We start from the raw sequence: 23,465 nt of genomic DNA, 5'->3' as shown, positions 1-23,465 counted from the left end.
CCTAGTCTTGACGTGAAGGTTTTGTTTTTCCCAGTATCCCAGTGTTGCAGTGAGGTTTCTGTAGTACTTTCAATGCCCTTACAGGCCAAGGTTCATTTAGAACCAGAGCACAGTCTCCTCAGTACCTGCCCTTTCTTCCTTGCCTGTCTCAAATGTATATCATGTGGGAGGGGGTAATTGCTGTTTTGCTTGGGTGACAACATAGCTCAAGTGGAAATTCTCCAAAATGAGAGCTTCCATGTTTGAACCAGGCCATGCAGGAAACTGTTTTCAGCAAAGTGTTATCTTTTTCTGAAAGTTGTTTCCTACCTGAGACCAGAATATTTCTGCAAGTCCTGTCCCTTCTGGTGGAAGGATGCTGGAGGAGACATCCCTCCCTGTGATGGGTCTTGGCAGATCTGGTATGAGCATTGATGCCACTTGCTGTAGCTTGGACTTGCAGTTCTGTCACTCTGTCTGCCTCATATGGGTTTTGTGTCCTTATCAGGAAGGACATCTTGTTGCAAGCAGTAGCTTCCGAATAAAGGTAGAATCCCTGCTACCTCATCCTACCCTCAAGTGACATGTCTTGTGTAAATAATTTGCCTTTCTCTGGGCAAGAGACCTCATGTTTATCCTTCACATCAGGAGTGGAAGCCTCTCCAAGCTCCTTGCCCTGCTGTACCTGTGGAGTTTAAGTCGTGGTAGTAAAGGGTGCATGTTGTTCTGTGCTGTAGCTTTTGTACTTGATCCCTCCTGCATCTCCTTCATCGCCATGCTGATGAGCACAGTGTGAAACAGGCCCTGGGGACCCTCCAAAGCTGCTGGAGGAGGCAGACACTGGAGAAGCCTGTGCTATCATTAGTGACTCACTATTCCTTGCAATTAATAAAAAAAACCTGTTTAAAAAAAAGGTGCTACTTGGATGCACCTGTTTTTCCAAAGGCTACGCAGCTGGTAGAAAGCAAATGGTGTCTCTCAAGAAGTGAATGGGGCAATGTAAGAAGGCATGCTGCACAGCTCCCAGGCCCTTTGCAATGTGGATGAGAGGGTCTAAATGATAGGGTTTAAATTAGATATAAGGAAGAAGTTTTTTACAATTAAGGTGATAAAACACTGGAACAGGTTGCCCAGAGAGGTGGTGGTTGGAAACATTCACCTGGAAACATTCAAGATCAGGTTGGATGGGGCCCTGAGCAACCTGATGTAGTTGAGGATGTCCCTTCTCACTGCAGGGAGGGTGGACTAGAAGACCCTTAAAGGTCCCTTCCAACCCAAACTATTCTATCATTCTATGCATCTCAGGAAACAAGGTGTACCTGTGTCCTGAAGAATTTCTAGGTGAAATTAGTGGTTCCAGCTATCCCTCTGCAAGTGTAAAGCAGCGGGCATCCTTATACTTAGTTCTTCCGGACAAGCCAGACTGTGAATCATTTCCTGTGGTCACGAGCCACATCTGAGAGTTTCAAGAACAACATATGTCAGTTGGGGACCTTGTAACTAAAACAACATACCTTTCACATGAGATCAGAGCTTCCTAGAAAGGAAAAAAATCTGAGGAAGGATATGGATTAGAGATATGATTGCATGCATACTCAGTTTAGGCAAATAATGTGTTGTGGTGGTTCACAGTGGTTTTGATAACCTGTTTTATAGGGGTTGCTGAAGCACTGCTTTTTGAAGCATCCTGGTTCTGATATGCACCCAAAATTAGTATCTTTGTAAGACTATTTCAAAACTTGCAGTACACGAGGTAAGAAGTACCCCATCCTTTGAATGGCTTCACTTATGTGTATGAGAGAAGGGCACCTCCCTATGCTGCTCTCAGAGCTGCTGTTGTCAGGGGTAGTTAATATGCAACCACAATGTCCACAGAAAGTCTAGATTTCCACAATTATTACTGTACTTTGACAATGTCTTTTTCAAGAGCGGCAAGGGAGGGGCAGGAAAGGGGAGATTTCCTTTGTATTGCCTTAAAAGAGCTAAACAAACTAACTGTAAGCCACAGAGTATTGATCTGACCTTCACCTGAGTCCAATTTGATATCTGCTGTATTGGTATGGGAACAATCGCTGCATAATTGTATTCTGCTCTTTCCTACTGAACTGTTAAGTAGAAGTAAATTGAACATCCCAGATGATTTAAGGAGTTTGCTTACAAAAATGTTTTGTTCCTGCTGCCTCGTTGTGCAGGTTCAGGACCTCACTGTGCTCTGCATGCAGGCACAGCATGGAGCAGTGTGCTCTTACTGTGATGTCCATAATTCTTGTTCGTCCCATTCTTTCCTCACCTGTACTTGCAGTCTCCTGTCTACGGTATTGCTGTTTGTTAAGTGTATGAGTTGGTGGCTCTTCCCTGTTTTGTCCAACTTTATTTTGAATTAATTTAGGATCTAGTAAGATTTTCCAATACAGCTTAATCCTTGAGGATTTATCATCAGTGAGTTTTGTCATGTTACTCAGCTGTCTTTGGTTACATCTAGTTCTTCATAGCTAGGCTGTGTAAAACAAAATATGTTTACACCTTACTGATCATCCTCTTTATCACTAGTAATTACATCAGGTGATATTTTTGCTTGTATGAGATGGTGTGTAACCTCCCGCTTAGTTGTCTCCATGATGGAGACTGGCCACTTTCATTTTCCATCTTCTAGCTAGTTTATATTCCAGGAGAGCTATTTGTCTTGGAAAGGTCAATGGTAACAGCAAAGTTGGGGGAAATAAGTCAAAAGCTGGGCAACAAAGACAAAAGGTGCAGACTGTGTGCTCATTTCTAGAGGTGTGGCAGGATGGGAAAAGCCAAATAGGTTCATTCCTTACCTAAACACCAGCACACTGGGGCAGTGTAGGGAGCCAGAACTGGTTAGTACCACTGCTTGTTGAATGGCTTGTTATCAAAGAACGAATAGGTTAATATTTGACTTTGGGGGTGAGGCATTACTTTTCAAGAAGAGGTGAAAGCAATTAGGAATTGAATACAACCGTATGTAGGAAAGTGTGCACTAGCATTATTTTGCATCTTTCAAGAATGGCACATTGCCTGTTTCATTACTATTGATTTGTTTGAGTTGCCAAGGACAGCTGATGTTTAGTGGTGCTTGGAGGCTAAGGCAGCTTCCTGGGAAAAAAGCCCTACTGATAACCAAAGCATCTGTGGGCTTTAATAGCCCAGCAAAGGGGAGAGGAGACAGGGACACTCCTTTCAGTGCTGTTTCAACTGGATCCCATTTTAATGGTTAGCCATGATCACTTAAAGCTTTCACTAGGAGGGGATGGTGTTGACTTAATGCCTGTGAAAGGTTCAGTCAATGTAGCTGTACTCTTGCAGCGGCTTGTTTGAGTGTGATGGTGATAATGTAGGTAGAGCCTGTTGTCTGGAGGGGCAGTACTCTTTGGGTGTGGTCCACTCCTGCCCTTTGCAATGAGATAGTACTTCCTGAAGTAATGGATTTCCATTCCTTTGCCTGGGAGGCAAGGCCTGTGATTGGGTACTTATTTTGGTCACCTGGCATAGAAGGCTAGTGGATTGCTCTTGGCACCACAGTTAAACTAACTTCTTGGTGGGGCTTTCTTTGTGTTGGTCAGCTCTGCTACAATTTTTGAAAGCTTTGTCTAAGTGGGAATTAAGCTTCTATGTTGACTGTACCACATCTCTCTTCAGAAGATAAAGACCACAAGTAGGACATACCTCAGGGATAGGGAAACCTTTCTAGGACCATAATTTCACCTGCAAGATTCTCTTTGTTCTTAGCTCTCAGGAGCTGTGAGGGCTCCTGGTGTATTAGTTGGATAGCCAGGTCTCAGCCTTCAAGACTTCAGGAAGAACACATGCTTCTTGGGGTGGTTGCAGCGCATGGAGGGCTCCTGAGTTCTCTGTTAAATTCAAACAAGTGGTACAGAGATGAAGAGCAGCATACAGGCCCTTTAAGAACCAATTGGCAAAAGAAGAGCTCAGTATTTAAATTTAGTGCAGACGAAGAGGGAAAAAATTCCCTGTAGCATCTGGTTTATATTACTGCTCTTTGCCTCAGTAGATGGTGTGTTTACAGTGAAGCTCTCTGGTGCATAGCGAGGGGAGTGCTCAAGGTGTTCGTTTCTCAGGAACTCTGAGCTCAGGGTATGCCTTGCATCTATCTCCATGTCCTCCCTTTGGCTGCCTTAACTAATCCCATCTCAGCTGCTGAGCAGAGCGGAGGGGTGCCCTGTTGGGCTGAGATGCCTGAGCATAGCGCTCCATCTTCCATGGTTCTCCAACATTGCATACTATTCTGGCTTCTTCCCATTTTGCTCAGCCTAGAAATGGAAGTAAATAGTCCTCTGGTTATGAGTTTATGCAGACATACGACCGGTGGCTGTGTGCAAAGACTAATACTGCTGATGCATCCGTGTCCTGGCTGTTTTAATGCATTTAACAGAGCCGGTCACTTCTGATCTTTCTAAATGTAAGTTTGAAGCTCAGTGTGGGAGGTGGAAAGAGCAGAAGGATGTCTGGGTTTTAGCTGTGGTAGAATTTCTCTTTTGTGTGTGTGTGTTTTGTTTATTAAAGCATGGTTTGTGGTCTCTGAGCAGTTTCAGCAGAGCCTGGCACAGGAAACCTGAACACAGTAGCAGTAGTGGAGTGAGCTGCTCATCAGAAAGTACCACAGCTTTGCACAGGTAGTGCTTTGCATAGGGTTGTGGTAATCCATGCAAATGCTCGCCTCCACAGGTAGCCTGTGCATCCTGTAGTGTATCTTCTTAAGGACTGACTGCACCTCTGATCATGAATGCTGTAAAAGTACAGCCGTTGGACTTGGCAATTAGCTCCTGCACTCTGTTTGGAGGACAGGGAGGTTAAAAATTCACTAAATGAACATATCACCTGATAATATATCTTGTATTGTAAATTTCACCATGTTCAAGGATAAAATACAATTTTTTTTAGACCTGAAGCTGTGGAAAAAATAATTCCTTGCCCACAGAGCTAGTGATCATTTCAGTGTTTGCTATTTGAAACTTTTGGGAATAGATGCCATATGCTTCCAGGCAAAAAGAAGAGAATGGAAAATTCTGTATTTATATTCTTGTATAATACAGATTTTTGTTGTGGTCATTCTCTCAAGTTGCTGCTGGACTAAAGCCTGTTGCCACCACTGCCAGACTGAGATTAAAACTTGTAACACAAATAAATTCTTCTCCCAGCTATTTTTGCAACTTCTCCCATCCAAGAAAACACAAAACTAGTCCCTGCCTTCCTTTTTGCCTTGTTCTGTCCCAGAACGAGTCAGAAGCAGTTCTCATCTTGCAATTTTCATTAACTCTTCTCTTTAAACAGTAGTGAAGGCAAATAATAATTAATCTTTGCCTGACCCCATTCAAATCAGTTACCTCAAATATTGGTCATCCATGCATCTCCTTACAGATGAATTGAAACTTAAATCCTGCCCTTGCCTCTCTGCCATCCTCTTTAAACAAACCTCCATCTTTTGAGCTGCCATGTTCCTTTTCCAGTGACTGTCCTCCTAGGGACAGCTTGCTAGCACTACACTCAGGAACTGCATGATTGATAGCAAAACTGGCAGCAATATGTGTGTGCCCTGTTCCTTGATGATGCTTTGGGAAATGCTGGTATGTAAGGGGATGTTCAGCAATTACTGCAAAAGGCCAATCCATCTCAAACTGTTAGAAATGTTCTTTGACCAAAAATGCATATACTCTTTATTGTATTATAGTGGGGGGCTTTTTTTGTTGTTTGGGGTTTTTTTGTTGGTTTTTTTTTGTTTGTTTGGGTTTTTGGTTGGTTGGTTTTTTGTTTGTTTTTGGGGTTGTGTGTGTGTGTGTGTGTGTGTGTGTGTGTGTGTGTTTTCCATGGGGGGAGGGGGGAGTGATATTGGGGTGATTTCTTGTTTTGATTATGGCCCCTCCTCCCCACCCCCCAGCCAAAAAACCCAGATCCTGGAAACAACAAAATCCCAACATTTTGGCCAGTTTTCTTTCCCTTCTGCAAAATACATTTGGGTATGCAGCTAAGAATTCATTTGTATATGTGGAGTGGTTTCCAAAGGGAATTTCATCTCCCATGATATGCACCCTGTAAAATACCATCCTACTTGGAAGCTTATTGTGGACGATGCCTTTAAACAAGTTCACGCACAGCAAAAGAAAATGGGAGCTTAAGACATCTGAACTACAGCTCCTGAAACACATCACAACTCCACTGCCAGAGAAAAATCCTGCAACTTGTGACAAAGTATTTTTATTATATGCACTGTTGCTGTTAACAGACCCTTTTCTGTAGAGCAGGAAAAAGATATCTCAAATTGTCAGAGCTATCCTGAAACTCGCTCCATGCTTTCCTAAAAGGGTTGCATTTGTACCTACTGATTGGGAGCACTATTTAAAAAGAAAATATCTGGGACTATGTTTAGGATTGAAATGTAGCTACAGAAAGGAAGGGAAAATAGTAACAAGTAATATAGAATTGTCTATAAAAATTTAATTTTAACTTTGGTTCTGCTGCGATTTTACTCTTCTTCTATCTTTGCTCTTTCCCAAGATATTTGCATTAATGCACATCTTGAGACCTTTGTCATAGCAAAAAAGAATTGTTCCAATCCTCTTTCTTCCAGCGTAGAGCTGGTTTAAAAAAAAAAAGCTATCTAGCTCTTTCTATTAAAAATTGCAAAGACACTATAAACTCAGAGGTGCATTCATTTTCCTTGAGGAAAATACATGATTTTTCTTCTCGAATCTCACTTCCAGTTCTCTGCCCATCTGACAGCTCCTCCTTCACGAGTGAAAACATTGGGGTTTTTTGCTCTCATCCCCTAACTGAGCTTTGGCAGCAGTGCTAACATTTTTATACCCAGAATGATGCCTCCTCCAGCCTACTGAAGAATGCGTCTTTTATACCAATGGCCTTTCCTATAAATGGAAAGGCTCTGGGTATGTGCGGAGCACAGTGGGGAAAAAAAAAAAGCTAGTGCTGGCACTCACCATCCAGTTTACATCATTTGTCCTCTCTTGTGGCGAACTCTTTGACCTCATCTCCTAGAAATGAGAAAATGCAAGAATTTGAACATGTCTGTGGCTAGGGCTTAAATCCCACTCTGTCCTCAGCCATTGGAGTTGCTGCAAATCCGGCTCCTGCCTTCAGATTATTGATATGCTTTCCTGACAGGCCTGTGTGCCAATTTCCCCAGACAGACACAGTAGAAATTTGTTACATTTGGGCTTGTCGCATGTCTTTAGAGGGTGACTGTGGAGCAGAGTATGACTTTTAATACAGAACGCAGTCCTGGGCTGATCCCCAAGTCCTCACCAGTCAATGGAGATGTCCATTTGCCCAGGGCATCGATGTTGGAACTTGTGTCCCTTATGTCCCTTTGTGCTCTGACTCTCAGAGAATGTAGTTTCAAGCCTCCAGCTCTTTGAGGTGGAAAAGTAGAAACAGCAAACATTTCCTGCTGGGCCAAACTGACTGATAGCAGTGTTTTCCTCCCTTCTGCAGTGTGTTTCCCGCTATGTTCCCTTAGATTTTCCTGTCATCAGGATGGCAAAAATCTTGCTACTAGGTTTAAAAAGAGATCAAATTTTTCTCAGTCGTGTCTGGTAAAGTGTTCTGCATGTCTGCTTTTAAATAATGCAGCAGCTCCTTATGGCTCCTTTGGACTTGGTTGGGAGTCATCAGACTTTTTCTGTCATTCTGCCACTTTCCCCCACAGCGGAGGGCCTGAACCCAACTCCCTGCAGTCACTGGAAACATTCTCTGTGGTAGCCTTTGCGTTAAGTCCAGAAAATTTGCTGACTGCCTTTCCCGGGCTTTACCTAGGGCAGCTATTCTAACAAGCTCAACACCCTCCCAAAGTATTGCAGATCCCTGGTGCATGTGTCATAAAAGTCTCACTTCCTTTTTTCCTTTTCATAAAAGTTTTGGAAAATTAGACTGTAAAACCACAGCACAACCTTTTAAAATAATAAACAATACTAATAGATATGAGCTTAGAGCTACTATGCTAGTGGGAATTGAAACTGCCTTTGCTAATGGTTCAGGTTGAAAAATAGATCAAAGAAAATCCAAACCTGAATGTTTCTCTTTTGCTTGTAGTCCTTGATATCAGTCCCACATCTGACTTCTTTTAGATAGTTCTTCTTCCTTTGATAAACTATATAAACAGTCTCAAGACAATATAATCAAGGTAAAAATAGATAAAAATACGAGGTTTTGCTCATGAGATCAAGTAAGTTTTTAAAGACTACATTCCCCTCAAAGTTAAGTCATATTCTCCTTAGATTCCCAGCCTGGAGTCTTGGTGACTGAGAGCAGGGCAAAGGAGCATGAGTTTGGAACAAAGACAACAAGTTGAAGGAAGCACAGGAGAGTGCTGTGCTGTCCTCAGCCTGGTGTTATGTTGGCTGAGCCGGCATTGCCTCTCTCTCTCCCCTAATGCAATTGCTACTCCCTTGGGTTTTCTGAAACATTGAACCACAGCAGTCTGGAACAAAGCTCCTGCTGTAGTTACGCTCTATCATAATGTTTAATCTTCAACTGCCCTTTTTTGTTACTTTGTTTTAAGGTCTCCATCCTGGTCTGAACCCAACGTGCTGGGAAGACCTGACCTGAACTCCCTGTCTTTGCACTACTGAGCCTCAGTTCCTATGTTTGCTAAGTGCTGATCTCTACAGGGGGCTGTGCCCTGGACCCCTGTAACAGCCTCTACATTGGATAGCCCTTGCCAAGCTGTGTTTTCCTACCACCACTCTTTCTGGTACCTTGGCTTAGATACTCAGACACCTCTACATTGTTTTTCACTGTGCTGTCCAGGTGTACCCAGAGCCTTGGCACAGATCACTCACACCTCAGTGATCAAGCACACCTCAGTACCAGTCAAGGCTATATATGATGCATGAAAATAGGAGATCCCATCACATGCAGTGCATGTGGTGGTAAGTCTGTGTTAGAAGCTTGCAGTGGCGTGCAAATGCCATAAGGCCCATGAAGATGTTCACTAATTTGACCCCTTCTTGGGCTGGGATGTACACTGAGAAATTGCCTGCTATTCAGTACTGCTGTAGATAGATTAAATCCTTTTGTATCCTAGCTCTTAGATGACATATTCATGCCTCATCAAGGAATATGTCTCAAGATTTCAGAAAAGACCATCTTCATAATCTCACCACCCACAGAAGCTTTAGCACTTTTGCTATCCAGTTGAAATTAAATAACCATGCAATTCAATTTTAAATATGGCTGTCACCTTATAAAATACCTTTTCCCACAACCACAGGACACACAGATGCTGATCTGTATCAATTTGTGTTGTTCTTAGTGGTTTCACGTGCTGGTTATTTTAACTATAAGAGAAAAAACTGTTGAACCTACAACTGTACAAATATGTGAGCCCACTGAAGAGTTACAGCCTGGGAGGTGAGATGCCTGTGGTCAACTCCCAGGAATTCACTGAGCATCTGATCATTCTGACATGGTTGTCTGTGTGCTGCTGAAGGCCTGCAGGTTCAATAAGACACGTAGTGGACACGCTGGCAAGCTTGTGCCACAGTAAAGGCTTACCTTCCCTTCATGCATGAGAAGGTGCAGATCTCAACCCTATCCCAATTGTCTGTGCTGGCTTCACAGACATAACAGCTATAAAAAGTGACAACTCCTGCTGCTCTGTGTGAGTGAAAGAAGCACATCTACTAAGGGATAGATAGAAGAGCAGTTCTACCTTTTCAAAGTCTCTCTGTTGGTCTGTGTTGCAGGGGTGGAGATGGGAGGGAGAAGGGGAGTCAAGGTGGTCCCTGTTCAGCGTTTCCAAGCCTCAGTTCTGTGTTTTGCCTTTTGAAAGACATTTACTGGTCACATGGATTAGCAGTGGGACTTTTTTTGTAGTGCCTTTACATAAACATTCAGTATCTTGCCTTCACCCAGATCAATTAAATCCTTTCATCCAGTAATAGATGTGACATTCCCTACTCTGACCTGACATTTTATTTATTCCAGAATGGCTGATGAACCTCCCATACAGCTCCCACATAGGCTCTCAATTATCTTATTTCTGAGTAATGGCAACATTCTTTTTTTCTGACCTCCATGAAGCAATCCAATCACACTCACCCAAACAGCTGCAGCAATAATTTGTCATCTATCACTTTTAAACATGCCCTTCAGTTCATGTCACTTCAGTAGCACCCTTTTCTTCACCTTATTAAATATGGGGTACCTGTCTTTGTTTTCAAGTCCCTATGTCACCTCTGCCATTCTTATCTCTCTGCTGTGAGATGTCACCTCACACTTCTATCAGCCCCTGATGCCAACTGTCTGCTCATTACATTTTCAAACAAATGCTTTCTTGCATTTGTTTGTGCCACCTCTCTCAATTAGGAGTGATCTGCTATAGACAAGCACAGTCCTTTTGTTTCCCCTACAGTTAGGTTGCCAGTGCCAACTGCGTGGACTAAACTAGAGCAAAATGCACCATGGCAGCAAGATGTAGCTATTGAGAACAAGGTGATGGCTCCAAACATTGGAGTGTGAGGGAATCAGTCCTGTGGTCTTGCATGGGAGGCTGCAGTTCAGACACATTTACGTAGCTTGTAGGGATTGTGAACTGTTTGTTCCTTTCTTCAGATAGGATCAGTCTTTTTCTGGATCAAACCTCTCTTTAGTTTACTATGATCTTGATATAGAAGGTGATAAGAAGTAGGTTGTGGGTGTGCTGAGACCACTGCCAGGCATCCTGACTAACACTGCCTCCTTATTTCGAGGTGCACTGTCTCCACCTTCATCACTGGGTCTCGTATTGAAAGTGCTTTGGAACACAGAGCAGCTTTTCACCCTGTGTATGGTAGTCCCTACCACAGTAAGATCCCTACCTCTGCTTCTTTGGTAGCACATGTGAATCACAGTCATATTGTCCCAGGAGCTATTTTCTTAATTTTGGAAAATCCCATTTCAAGTGAATGATCTTAACAATTGCAGATCTTGTTCAAAAGGTGAATCCTCTGGAGCTGGGATTGTGCTTCACAGCTGCAAATGAGCATGAGAGCTCTGAATGTTGACAGCACATTATGTCAGGGATAGTGATGATGGCCGAGGAGACAAATGTATCCATAAGTCTTACTTTTCTTCTGTATGTTTTAGCCAAGAGTTTGTGTTACTGGTGATGGGAGTAAAGCCCAAATACATAGTACATCTATGCCATGTAGCTTTCAGACACTCTGTTGGATATAGGTATTCTTCTGATTCCTTGGTCTTTGACAGGGACCTCTCAGGCTTCATGCCAGACACTGCTTTGGGGGTCTTTCTCACTGGAAAGGCATCTATAGGTTCTTTTATCCAGAACACTTGCCATCATACCTTAGAAAATCAGATTATTTCAAGTTTTTTCTATCCTCCAGAGCTGCAGAGTCACTAAAGTTCTGCAGTCTGTAAAGCCCAGACAGTGTTCTGTGCTAATTTTGCAGCATCCATACAGAGCAGTGGACAAATACATTAAGTCGTTTCGATTATTCTACCTGTTTACTTAGTTCTGCATTTAGAAAGCATGGATAAATGAAGCTGTAACTTCCTCTTCCTCCTGTCCCCTTCATCAGCAAAGTAAACAACCAAAGAAGAGCCACATAGAAAACACCACCTGTGAATCCTCCCAGGAAGCTCTGGGTAATCCCAAATGTCTCTCAACCTGCACTGCAGAAGGGCTTTCAGCCAGATCAGCTCCTGCACTGCTGGCTTCGTGGACTTAGTATAAACTGATACCCCCCCCCCCACCAGGGCAGAAGCTCAAGACAAATCTTCATCAGAGCAGTTGTGAAGCAATGTGAATCCACTGGAGGGAAGGTCCTTCCCTGACCTGCTTCAAGTTGAAAGACATCTCCTACCCTCAGCCCGTGCTCTCAGAAAAGCCAGAGCTGGCATGGAACTGCATGTCTTGGTTTGTGGTACAGTGCCAGGTGTTTGCTGTCTTCCCCCCAGCTTTTTCCTGGGCTCAGGTGGGTGACACCTCATGATAAAATCAGTACTGGGTCTGGATAAACATTCTGAAAGCGTTTGACTGGATGGTGAGATGTAAAGTGCCAGGCCTGCCATCAGAGGCATAAGGCTGCTTGTGAAGGTTCTCCTCCTGGTGTCCTGGCCCAATCCTGTACTGAGCAGTTGGAGTTCAGCCTCCATGAATCAGTCTGGCTTTCATTGTTTTGTTACCACTTTTCAGTCTATAAATAGTTGCATCCTAGTGCTTGGTAAAGTGATTTCTTCCATTATAACTTCAAATGCTGTAAAGCAGTTGAGAAACTCAGCATATAAAATGCAGAGACAAGCTCTGTTTAATTTTTCTTATGAGAGAGCTTGAAGCAAGTTGACATTTATGAGCTGATTTCATAGGAGAGAGAAGAGCATAATGAAGAGTCTTGCTAGTCTGAGCTTCAAGATAAACTCTAAAAGACCTTACTTCTAGCCAGTTGATATCCTTGTGTATTTTGTTGGGGTTTTTTTGTATGGTTTTTGCATGTCTGAAGGCTTCTTCTAGGTTCCTAGCGATTCATGCTCCCTGGTAACTCAGGGATAAAGAGAGCTTACACTTTGCTGATCTGAAATGCCAGCCAACTCACTGATTAATTGGTCAGTAGCTTTCAAATGCCAGAAGCAGATTCATCTTGAAATGGTGCAGTTCTGTAGCAGAAATGGAGTTAAAGGCTCCAGAGGCACAAATACATAGAGAAGAACAAATATTTACTCTGTGTTAGACAGGAAGTGTGCTGGATGGAGATTTCTGCCCTCACCACTTAAGCCCGTTGTTAGCTAATAAAAGGGAGTGTTCTGACTCCAAAGCAGTTAATACCTCACCAGTTAAAAACCAATGTGGAACATACTCTAACTTTTTCTTTCTTAGTTCTGTCTTCTGGGATAAGAGAATTAAAACCTGTGCAAGACACTGAGAACTGTAGTCCACTGAGCAACAATGAAAACTCCTGCATTGAATTACTTGCGCTTCTTGCAAGTGATGAGCTGATTCATTGCCAGTGTCCGAAAGGATGAACTGACTGTCAGGAGGGTTTATTTTCCCTATGCAGCAATTCTTAGCTACTCTGGACAAGGAGAGGCTTTGGCAGAGAGCTTCACATTGCCAGTGGGATCAATGCTGGCTTCTGGTGTTACACTTAGGGCTGGGATTCTTACTGCTGTAGTGTTGTTCTCATCCTGAGCTGGAGAGATGGGTTTTGGGAAGTGACTAAGAAGTAGTGACTGAGTTCTGTGTTTCCAAGTTGCAGGGGCTGTGCCCTGGAGTTGAAAATGCAAGTAGACTTACAATTTGCCTTTTCACCCTCGGTAATTCCTTATGCAGTCACCAAATGGTTCTTTACGTGGATACTGGTAACGCATGGTACAACCTCCTGTTTTCAGGGCATAGCACTTCAGAAACAGTGTGGGCTATGTTTTGTCTTTCATCTTGGAACTCAGCAGCTGCAATTAAACCAGAACAGGACATTACTGCTGATGCTAGTGGTACTAAATTCCTTTTGTGGAGGTGGAGAAATTGTGCTGCGGGTGTCTGTAATGATTCCTTCTGAATATCCACTTAATTCCTTCAGCCTTTTTAAAAGGCAAACTCTATTGGAAAGCAAAGCTCTTCATTGTGAAACATTCATCTCATTGAGCATCATACATGTAATTCTTTAGAGGTCACCTGCTGATAGTGTAACTCGTCAACACAAACCCATGTCCTGGAGAGTGGGCTTGGAACATAAATACCAAAAGGGTTTAGCAAATGCCTTTCTTCTTTTCAAAATTGTATTGTACCTTCAAATGCAAAGCAACGTTGGAGGTATTTCAGGTTAGAAGACGAAATTGGAGAGTATGGCAAATGGTGACTTTTAATTCAAGATCAAATAAAAGGCACTTTGGGTGGCTCCCTAGACCTGTGATGAGGTGTGTGTAGAGGATCTCCAATACCTGGAGCTCTCCTGCAGGGAGAGGACAGCTATTTGTGAGTATTTTTGGGCATCCTAGCAGACATCCAAGTACAGCAAGGACTAATCCAGTAGGTGTAGTATACAGAAGTGAAGGCTATTGTAGGTCTGCACTTCCTCTCTCACCGTTGAAAACCACTAATATGTATGTGTATAAAGCTTCTGTCACTTGCAGCATGTGGACACCAAAGATATTCAATGGGCCAGTTGTACTTCATGAGGGGTGCTTTCAATGCCCAGTTTTCTTCACTGAGGTTGTTGGTGTGATCTGTCCTGTCCAGCCATGTGCCAGGGTGTCAACAGGATCCAGGATTACTTTGTAATTACTCCCCAATTAAATGAGCACCTCCTTGTCAGCTTATATCACAGATTTGGACAGGAAAAGAAGCTGCAACCAAGCCTGTCAATTGAGTCTGTGTTGAGTGTGGGGAGGGTGTTAAGCAGCCACCCACGAGACCCCAGCAGTTCTTCCAAGTGTTTTAAGATGTAAAAGGAGGATTTGGAAAAGAGGGTGCCACAGAAACTGTCAGAGCAGTGCCATCAAGAAAGGGAAAATCACATCAGAGCCTGGGAGGTAGTGCTGGTAATGAGTTAATGCTGAGTGAAGGGAAACTGAGACGAGATTGTTGAGATTTATTTTTCATGGCCTGCCCAGCTTTTCAGTCCAAACCCTTCCAATTAATAAGCTAATGACAGCCTAGTCTGTCTGTTCAAGGAGCAAGAGAGAGATACTTGTGGTCACTGTGGGTTAGCATCCTCTTTAATTGATACAGTATATTCAGCTTCCAGACTACCAAGGTGGAAAGGATCCCATTTTAGGGCAGCTGGACTTGCTTTATTAGTAATCGTATTGCTTGAAAAAGCTGTATGTGCAGCAGTTTTCTGGCTGCTCTTAATAAACTATTAGTTATTAAATGATTGCCTCAGTCCTTGTTACAGATAATTCCATTTAAATAAAATTCCTTGCATCGTGGACTCAACTGTAGAATTTGTTGCAAGAACTAGCCAATCTGTCTCAGCAGTCCTGTACTGAATGTGTGGCATTGTAGTAAGCAGGTGCCATGGAGGGTTTGCTTTCAGGCCAGACAGGGAACACAGCCTGGCTGTGCAGTCTGAAGCCCAGAGGCACTGCTCTGTACATGACTACCAGAAGTGCAGTATTTGCAGCTGGGTAAATTGATTTTGTTTTCCAGCTGTGTATGATGTATTGTTTGAATATCCAGGCTTTCTTTTCTGGTGACTGGAAAGGGAATCCTGCTGTCATTTCCCTTACAACACCAGAAGAAAGCCTGGGCTAGCACCTATAGCTTTCAGCTTACTCAAGACCTCACTTTGCAGAGCACATGTATAGACAACATAAAACTGTGCTACTAGGCTGAGATTTGTGTGCTAGCAGGTCCATACCCTTCTTAACAGGAGCCAAACCTTTGTGGACACATCTCAACAGCAGAGCTGTGTTGAAATACTTGATTAAAATTCATCCCCCAGCATAAACACAAGGAAGGAGGGTGCCATGGTGGCTGTGAACACTGCCTCCCTTTGAGCACAGTGGTGGTGGTCCAGAGAGGCACTGCTCCAGTGAATTCTTTCTTTGACTGCTTAAGCCAGACCTTTCTTCTGTCAGAAAGAAGGCAAACAGCACTGCTCTGGCTCAGTTACAGCTCCTCCAGGGCTGTTACACAAATATGGCAGTCTCCTGGCTGTGTCAGAAAGTTTACATTCACCCATGGAAAGCAGGGCTATATGGAAGAGTGATTTAGCAAGGAGAGAAGTAAAGAGCATCTGTAAAGGTCAGATAAAACTGGAATGTCATTGCTGCAACCACAAAGAGATGAAACTGCCCATTTGGGTTTTTTTTAATATCTGTCATTTATATGGTTGTGGTAGCTTTGACATTTACATTGCTGAAATTGCTCAGCAGCTGAAGTGCCTTATGACTGTTTTCTTGCAGCAAAGAGCTCTCTAGATCTACTCCGAATGGTGTCACGGCACTGCTGCTTTCCAGGCAGAAGCATTCTTTAAACTTTAAAATATTGACTTACTGTCCCACTTTCCTAGGTTTCAGGAATATTGCCTGAGCCACTTTAGTTCCTGAAAGGTACTCAAATTGGAAAGGACAGCATGGACAGGAAAGGTTGTTGGCTTTCAGAAACAAAAGCAAATGTTTGAGAAGTACGAAAGAGTATCAGAGAGTGCATATGTGTATGCACAAATAATACAGGTAGGTTTGCAGTTGGCAGGACTGAGGGATACCTGGAAGGAGCTAGGTAGGAGACGGTATCTCATTAGAGTTTTGGCTGCAGGACCTTTAGCAGTCACCTGGCTGTTTTTTTTTAATTAACTCATGACTGGGCAAGGGCTAATACAGTGAAGAAGCAAGGACTTTTCATATTGTGTGAGAGAAAGGAAGTGCATTCCTATTAAAATAGGTATGCAGGTAGGCTTATAAAGGATACCCTAACAGTAAATATGCTGAGGCAGCAGAACAGTTAATCATATTTACTTGCTTTTAGTAACATTTGTTATTCTTTTTATTATCTGACAGGTTGTATTGTGGTAGAATATGAAGGTCCTATTGTTCATGCAGCACCCAACACACAAATAGCAAGAGTTGATCTTGGTGTCAGGGATCTTGCTGATGAAGCTGGGGTGTTTAAAAAAATATATATAAAAAAAAAGCAAGCTACAAATCATAGCTAGATGGGAGCAATAGACAGCAATAATGAGAAATGCATTTCCATGTGCATGCAAACTCACGCGTGCTCCTTCATCAGACATCCTCTATTGTGAACACTGAACAAGAGGCAGACCTGCAGGGGGGCCTTGGTGGTCTGATGTGTCCAAAAATGAAATTAAGTGTATGGAAAAATCCAAGGGCCAAGAAACACAGCTCTGTTTGCACCTCTTCTGCAGTTACCATAGAAAATTTATGGTGTGAGGCTTTTGCTGGTATGTTTTTATGCTATTATTTAACAGTAAGTAGTTTTCCACCTCTGAAATTTCCATAAGCCTCAAGATTGAGTATTTCTTTTCTTGTCTTTGGGGCAGGGAGTTAGAAGTAAGCAGGAGAATAATCTCCAGGATTCTGTGTCTGCAGACAGCAAGGAAGCATATCTGCTGCTTCAGAGCAGCTTCCCACCTGGCAGTGTATTTCTGCCCTCTGTACTTGGGTGCAACTCACCTCACCCCAGCAAATGCAGGTGGGGTGTTGGTGTTTTTTTTTATTGCCTGGCTGATCCCAGGGCTGGACCTGCACCAGAAAGTTGGCTGGCTGCTCTTGACAGGCCTTTCCACTTTTGAAAACTTGTTTGCTGGTGACAGGCAGCACATCAGGGCTTAGCAGCCACCCAAGCCAGTTGCCAGCATTATCTGTGACTCAGGGCTTGGGGAGGAGTGGCTGTGCTGCCCAGAAGGTGGATGGGGCGAGTGGGTGGTTTCGGTAGGTTTCCTAGAATAACAAAAAGTATCCTGTGCAGATGCGTGAAACCAAGGCAGTAAAAATGAGTCTAAACAAGACTGCCAGGACTACGAGACCCAGCGGGGACAGCAAAAATTTCGGCTCTCCCTTCTCTTGCCCCCCACCCCCCCCACACTTTTCTACTGCATTTCTCTGGGCTTCTCCTATCTGTCTGTCAAATCTCTTTCCATTTTACTACTTTTAAGTAAGAAGATATTTTACCCCTATGCAGTATATGCAGCAACTGCAACATAAAACTGTTTTCTGATGATCGTGTTTTGATAGATGTTGCTCTGGGTTGGTCTGTGAAGAATATAGCTTGTGAGTCCCACTGCAGTTATTGAAAGTATTCATAATCCTACTTTCTTGTAAAATGGCCTAATGCATTCACACTGGGCTGCTGATTGTTGCTGTTTGCATATGCTGTTGTGCTACTCATGGTATTATGCTTATTGGAGTTCATGTTGAGCCTGAAGGATGCCTTGAAAAAATGTCTGCACATCTGGGAATTATCTAGTGGGAAGTGTGTGTTCTGTCTATCAACCCTTCATGATCCATGGTCTTGAAAAGCTGAGGTGTTGATTCTGCCACTCATGGCTAATGGCAATGTTTTGCAGAATTGTTTCACTGCAGCATGTCTAAGGTCATGATGAGATGGAGATGGCTCCAATAGAGAACCTGGAGTGCTGGCTCTGTGACTTTGTTTTCCTTCAAGCCCTAGGTGACTTTTGCAGCAATAAAAATACTTTCACTGATCTAGCTATCCTGCCAGGCTTTATAATAATGCAAAATTTAGAAGATTTGCATATCATTTCATCTGTGTTTATTGGAAATGTAGACCTGGTCACCTTCTTCCACTCTCAAACTGGGCAGAGGGATGCCCTGTTGAGCTCTGTTAGGATTATCAGTGATTTAAAGCAGAGCTTTCTGGTCTGCTTTGGGCTGATGGAAAACAAAACTAAAATTATTTCAGAGAAGTCATACAAAAAATAAAAGTGCAGCCTTGTGGCCTGTGAGTTAGATCTCAGGCTTCCTTTTCAAGTCAATACAAGTTTTGTAATGTCACCCAGGACCAGGCACTACCTCTAAGTATCTTGCTTTGTCTGCTTTCCAAATATGAGAAGGAGGTTCATGGACATCCACGATGTTTCTGACATAACATGCTCTCATATTGTGATATATGATGATGATGTAGCATTTGAAAGCATGTCTGCTCTCATTTGCCCTTCTGGAGGAGTGAAGTAACCTGGCAGCAAAAGGGAGCCAAATAAGTTAACCTTTCTTCTTATAATACTGCTCAGGCACTAGAATGAAGAATATAGGGCCAAAAGGATGTACTTCAGGATACAGGACCCTTTTTCAATTAAAATCACTTTTATTTGAAAAAAAAAACAACTCACACCTCTTTTATTTCTCAGGGGATTATGAAGAAAAAGCAATAAAAGGTGCTTAATGTCTTACACTTCTTTTTTCCAGTCTTCCAAATCCGGGAGGAAACCAGGCCATCTTGAAAAAAGAGATCCCAGACTTTCACAATACATGCATGTGTCTAAAGGGCCATTGCCATGAAAGTATTTACAGCTGCACTGTTATCCTGCTCTATCCCACAGTCCCAGTGGAGAGCAAGGACAGAGCACAGCAGTGGGAAGCTCGACAGCTGTTGAGCAATGCTTTTTACAAGTAAAGATTCTGCCACACTATTTGTAGTCTGGCAAACTCAAATGAAAGCAGGTTAGTCGTGAAAACGCAGCTTTGATACAACTGAGAACAAGCCCTTTGCCATTCAGGGTAATGTTTCTTTTGAAATCCTGTGCGTGGTGTAAGCAGTCGTGAAGTATTTCTAAATTTTTGGCATGCTATTCTTCAGTATGAGTCCTTACTTCTGTGGTTCCCCAGTAGCCTAAGACAGAATGGCTGCTGTGGTCCACTCCACCCTCCTGCTTGGCCCATGTATGCCAAATTTTCTCCTGCAGAGGCTTGTTAGACTCTGCTGAACTGTCTCCATGCACTACTGAACAGAAGACTAGTCTTAAGAAAGTAAACAGTTCTTTGCTGGGTCAGTGAGTTGAATTGGCTCTCAGATCACATCTGGGAGAGGGAGAGAGGAGTTTTCTTGTAGTAGCACTGAGCTTGGTTATTTTTGAGAAACCTCACCCTTCTATTTAAAGAGTGATTGAGGGGTTATCAGGTTGTACAAAGGAAAGGGTTTACTTGGTGTCCTATTCAAACACTGTGAAATGCATTCGTTAGCACTTGAACAAACTTGTCCTCTTTAAAAGACCTGGTTTCTACCATTTACTCTTCGAACAGTAGTTTTGTGTCAAACAGCTTCTACGTCTTCAAGTTTGGCTCTATGATTCTCTCACCTGTTTAACTCTATGCCACACAGAGGTGTCTAAGGTGTTTTATATTTGCTTCTTTTGTTTTGACCATCAAATGGCAGCACTTTTCTCTTTCAGACCCTTTCACACAGTGCTCTTTTGAGATGATCCCTACTATCCCATCTCTTAGAAGAGGCGGTCTCTCCCCTGTCAGTGCCCCACATGCCCATTGTTCAGAGCATGGGCTTACAAATTGTAACCACAGAAAATGTGTCATGTCATCTGTTGTGGTGGAATTAATTTCTCTCATATGAGAGGTCCTTTTATCCTGACCACTTGAGATCGGAAGGTGCTTTCAAAAAAGAGTTTTGTTTAGCCTGAGTACTACTGGCTATGTTGTGGTTTGTATCTCTGTCCCACACTTCAAAGTCAAATTATTTTTCCAGTGGTGGTGCACAGTATCACTAATTACAGAGTGGCTGTGATTTTTATTATTGAGATGGCTGCAGTGGTGCATCTGCCAGAGGCTCTCAAATAGTGGGAGTTTGGAGCTGTGCTAGACAGTAGTGTTGCTAAGTAATCGTTACTTATATCCTTTCTAGGACCTGCACTTCTTCTGAAATGAGTGATAATAGCATCATTATTCAGAAAGTATTTACTCCTTCACATGATGGGGGAGGGGGAGAAGGTGGGACAGTCACAGGGTAGGGAAGTCTACTCAGCAGCTAGTGAGTGAGAATGGAGGCAGCAGGACAGACACTACTGGGATGTGGTTAATGTGGCTGAGGAGCTCAACATGTTGTCCCTTACTGTCTGTCTGAGGGTTGCGGTGTTTGCTGGGACGGAGTAGACCAGAGGCAATTGGATGTATAAGAATGGTTCTTTTTTTTCTCAAGCACCTGTCTAGCAACAAGAAGATCTGAAATGCTGTTCTCTGTTCTCCTTCATATTATGTTAATATGTGTCATCTAACATCGCTGGAGTCCCTAGCAATCTGAGCATGCTTTAAAATTGGTTTCGAGGTATTCTAAACCAAACAGAAAATGAGAAGCCTCTCCAGAAAATCAGATGTGCTGGAACTGTAATGTGACAGTCTGACTCAGACTCCCTCTTTTATGGGAACACCCTGCAACTTCTTTGAATATCTAGAGGTGCTATCCCTTGTGGTCCACAAGGACATTGTGTGGAAAGGTGATAACCTAACAAGATTTGAACCTTTGTCATGGTACCTAGCAGCACTGCTTTGGTTGTGAACTGTTGTTTTGTTTCTGTGAAGATTGTTAACTGCTTTTTTTTTTTTTGCTTTCTTTCCTATGTTTTAGACATTTACAGCATGGTGTAATTCTCACCTCCGCAAGGCTGGGACACAGATTGAGAATATAGAGGAAGATTTCAGGGATGGTCTTAAACTCATGTTACTTCTGGAAGTCATTTCAGGTGAGAGAGGTTATGTGTGGTGTTCTCAAGTTCTCAAGCATCTTTGTGCTGAAATCCGTCCTCCTCCTCCTTTCTTGCAGAATACGGACTGCAAGGGCTGTAATGCTGCAGATCTTGCTTCCTGATTCAGAACAGATTTCTCCCTAATGAATATCTGTCTCCAGCAGTGACCATTAATGTACTTTTGAAATGTACTCCAAAGCTCATGGCCTGTGCAGGCTGCCCACTGTGTTCCTGCTCCTGCCGCTCAGCTTTTCTCTGCCTGTCAGGAATGCACTGCTTCCTGTGAAGGCTCAAGCAATGGCTTTTACTGCTTGGCAGGGCTGATGAAACAGCTCTGGGAAGTGTGGGAATGCTGCACTGGCAAATCATACCAAAGCCACATGGCAGTGGGAGTACGATAGAAGTTATTTGAAGAGAGGAGTCAAACCAATAAATCTTTTGTGTTCTTCAGTTTCAGCTGTGACTGAAGTCATTCCATTCTAGTTTTAATCTGAACTCAGTGCTCAAACCTTCATGGGAAAATAAAATCCCCCAGAAAAGCAAAATCTCAAAAAACTCAGTCTGAAATAAAAGCAGTGGCATGAACAAATTAGGTTGTATTTGTTTTTACTCCGAGTCACAAATGTCCCACTACTAGATAGATATCTCCCAGGGATTGTTTCATATAAACAGTAATCCCTTTTGCTGTGCTGTTGAAATAAATACCTTAGTAAAGTGTTGTGGGAGGCACTAAGAGAGAGTAAGACTGTATGTGTGAAACTGGGACTGTATGCTCACAGACTGTCTTTTGGTGGCTTTTGAGCCAGTTACAGCAACCCAGTGACTTGCACTCCTGACCTTGGTGCTTGTTCCAAAATGGCCATGATAGAAGCACTCGGACTGCCTTCCCTCTCTCCCTTCTTTTCTTTCCTTCCCCTTCCTCTTTGCCAGTTTCTGCGAACGTGCTATCACTATACTGTCAGTGTTTTTCAGAATTTATGAATATAGAATGAAACCTCAGGGGTTTTGCCCATGCTTGTGGTTTGGAGGAATCAGAGTTCAAAACACTATCAGAGCTTTGCAGCATGCACATTTTTTCTCCAGTGCCTGTAAGAAATGAGGTAGCAAAGTCATATTGGTTTATTTTCTGTATTTAGGTACCTTTACAGAGGCAGGGCTGCAGCCTGGACACCAGGGCAGATGGGCCTTGATGGCTTACTTTCTAATCACTGGACTGGAAGAAAGGGGAGAGAAGTATGTAGAGAAGAGGGCAGATGAGGCTCAGTGCTAAAGCAGGGGGTCTCCTGTCTCACACTGCTTAATTTCCTTGCATTGTCTCCCACTCTTCCTCTCCTATAGTCCCTTTGAGAGCCCACTGGCAGGGCCTGTCAGATCTGCCTCAGTTTGAGAAGAAGCAAGTGGCTTCCAATTGCACAGGTGGTGTGGGCAGAGCATGTACCTATCCCAGTGCAGAGCAGCTCTGTGCCTGCAACTTGCTGCTAGATGAGTGGGCAAATGCACGGAGAGCAGCTGGGGACTGCATCCCACCAGAGACCATGGTCCTTCACACACGTAAGACTGAGCATCCTTTCCCTAGAGACAGCAGAAGGTAGGACAGCCAGGCACCCTTTTAGGCGATGACCAAATTTACAACGTAATCGTCACCGCACATGCCTTCGTTATAATTTTCTTTATAGTAATGCCTATTATAATCGGAGGGTTTGGTAACTGATTAGTACCATTAATAATTGGTGCTCCCGACATAGCATTAAGTTCTCCTAAGTACAGTGGCAAAAGAAGATAAATTTAGCACTTTTTTTCCCCATTTCATTTCTGTCATTGGCAGTTCCATTATCAGTTGTGAGCCCCACTGATCATATAGATCATATAACTGCTGGCTATACTAGCAGCCCTTTTGGTCTGTAGTTAGGGAAGCACCAGCCCATCTGAGGAGCAGCATGTGGGGGTCTCCTGATGTTTGGCAAGGGCTCGTCTGTAAGTTCTTGCCATGGTTCCCACTCATCATCTGCCAAAAGGGTGAGTCCCTGGAAGACTATTAGCCCTCTAGTTCCAGCTTCTGGCCTTGCCTTTCAGCTCTTGGCTCACACCTTCCTCTTCACATATACTGGGGAGCTGCAGAGCTGCTGATGGGAATTTGGCATGAGCAGTGTTACTCTGTGAGACTGATATCCTCTAACCCAGAGGATGATGGCCAGAAGAGCTTTCAGCCATGAGAGTGCTGGTCCAGGTTGGCTGAGAGCCATGCAGAGCTGAGTGCCTCCTCCACCTGGCTGTATGGATGGGATGTGTGGAAGTGAGGGAGGGAGCACTGTCTCCCTCTGC

The 23,465-nt window shown here is 43.3% G+C and overlaps 1 protein-coding gene across 6 annotated transcripts in view; it reads left to right on the top strand.

Annotated features, from left to right (window-relative positions):
- ACTN1 (actinin alpha 1) overlaps positions 1-23,465 on the top strand; it is an 88,422-nt gene that overhangs the window by 20,677 nt on the left and 44,280 nt on the right. For all 6 annotated transcript variants that reach the window (XM_051791386.1, XM_051791384.1, XM_051791382.1 and 3 more), the window contains exon 2: positions 21,026-21,140. In XM_051791386.1, the coding sequence (XP_051647346.1) occupies positions 21,026-21,140 (115 nt within the window). The remainder of the gene's footprint in view (positions 1-21,025; positions 21,141-23,465) is intronic.

This window comes from Manacus candei, unplaced genomic scaffold (genome assembly GCF_025592945.1).
Source record: "Manacus candei isolate 608988 ecotype Guabito, Panama unplaced genomic scaffold, ASM2559294v1 h1tg000033l, whole genome shotgun sequence".
NCBI lineage: Eukaryota > Metazoa > Chordata > Aves > Passeriformes > Pipridae > Manacus > Manacus candei.
This window is presented reverse-complemented; position numbering and strand designations above follow the sequence as displayed.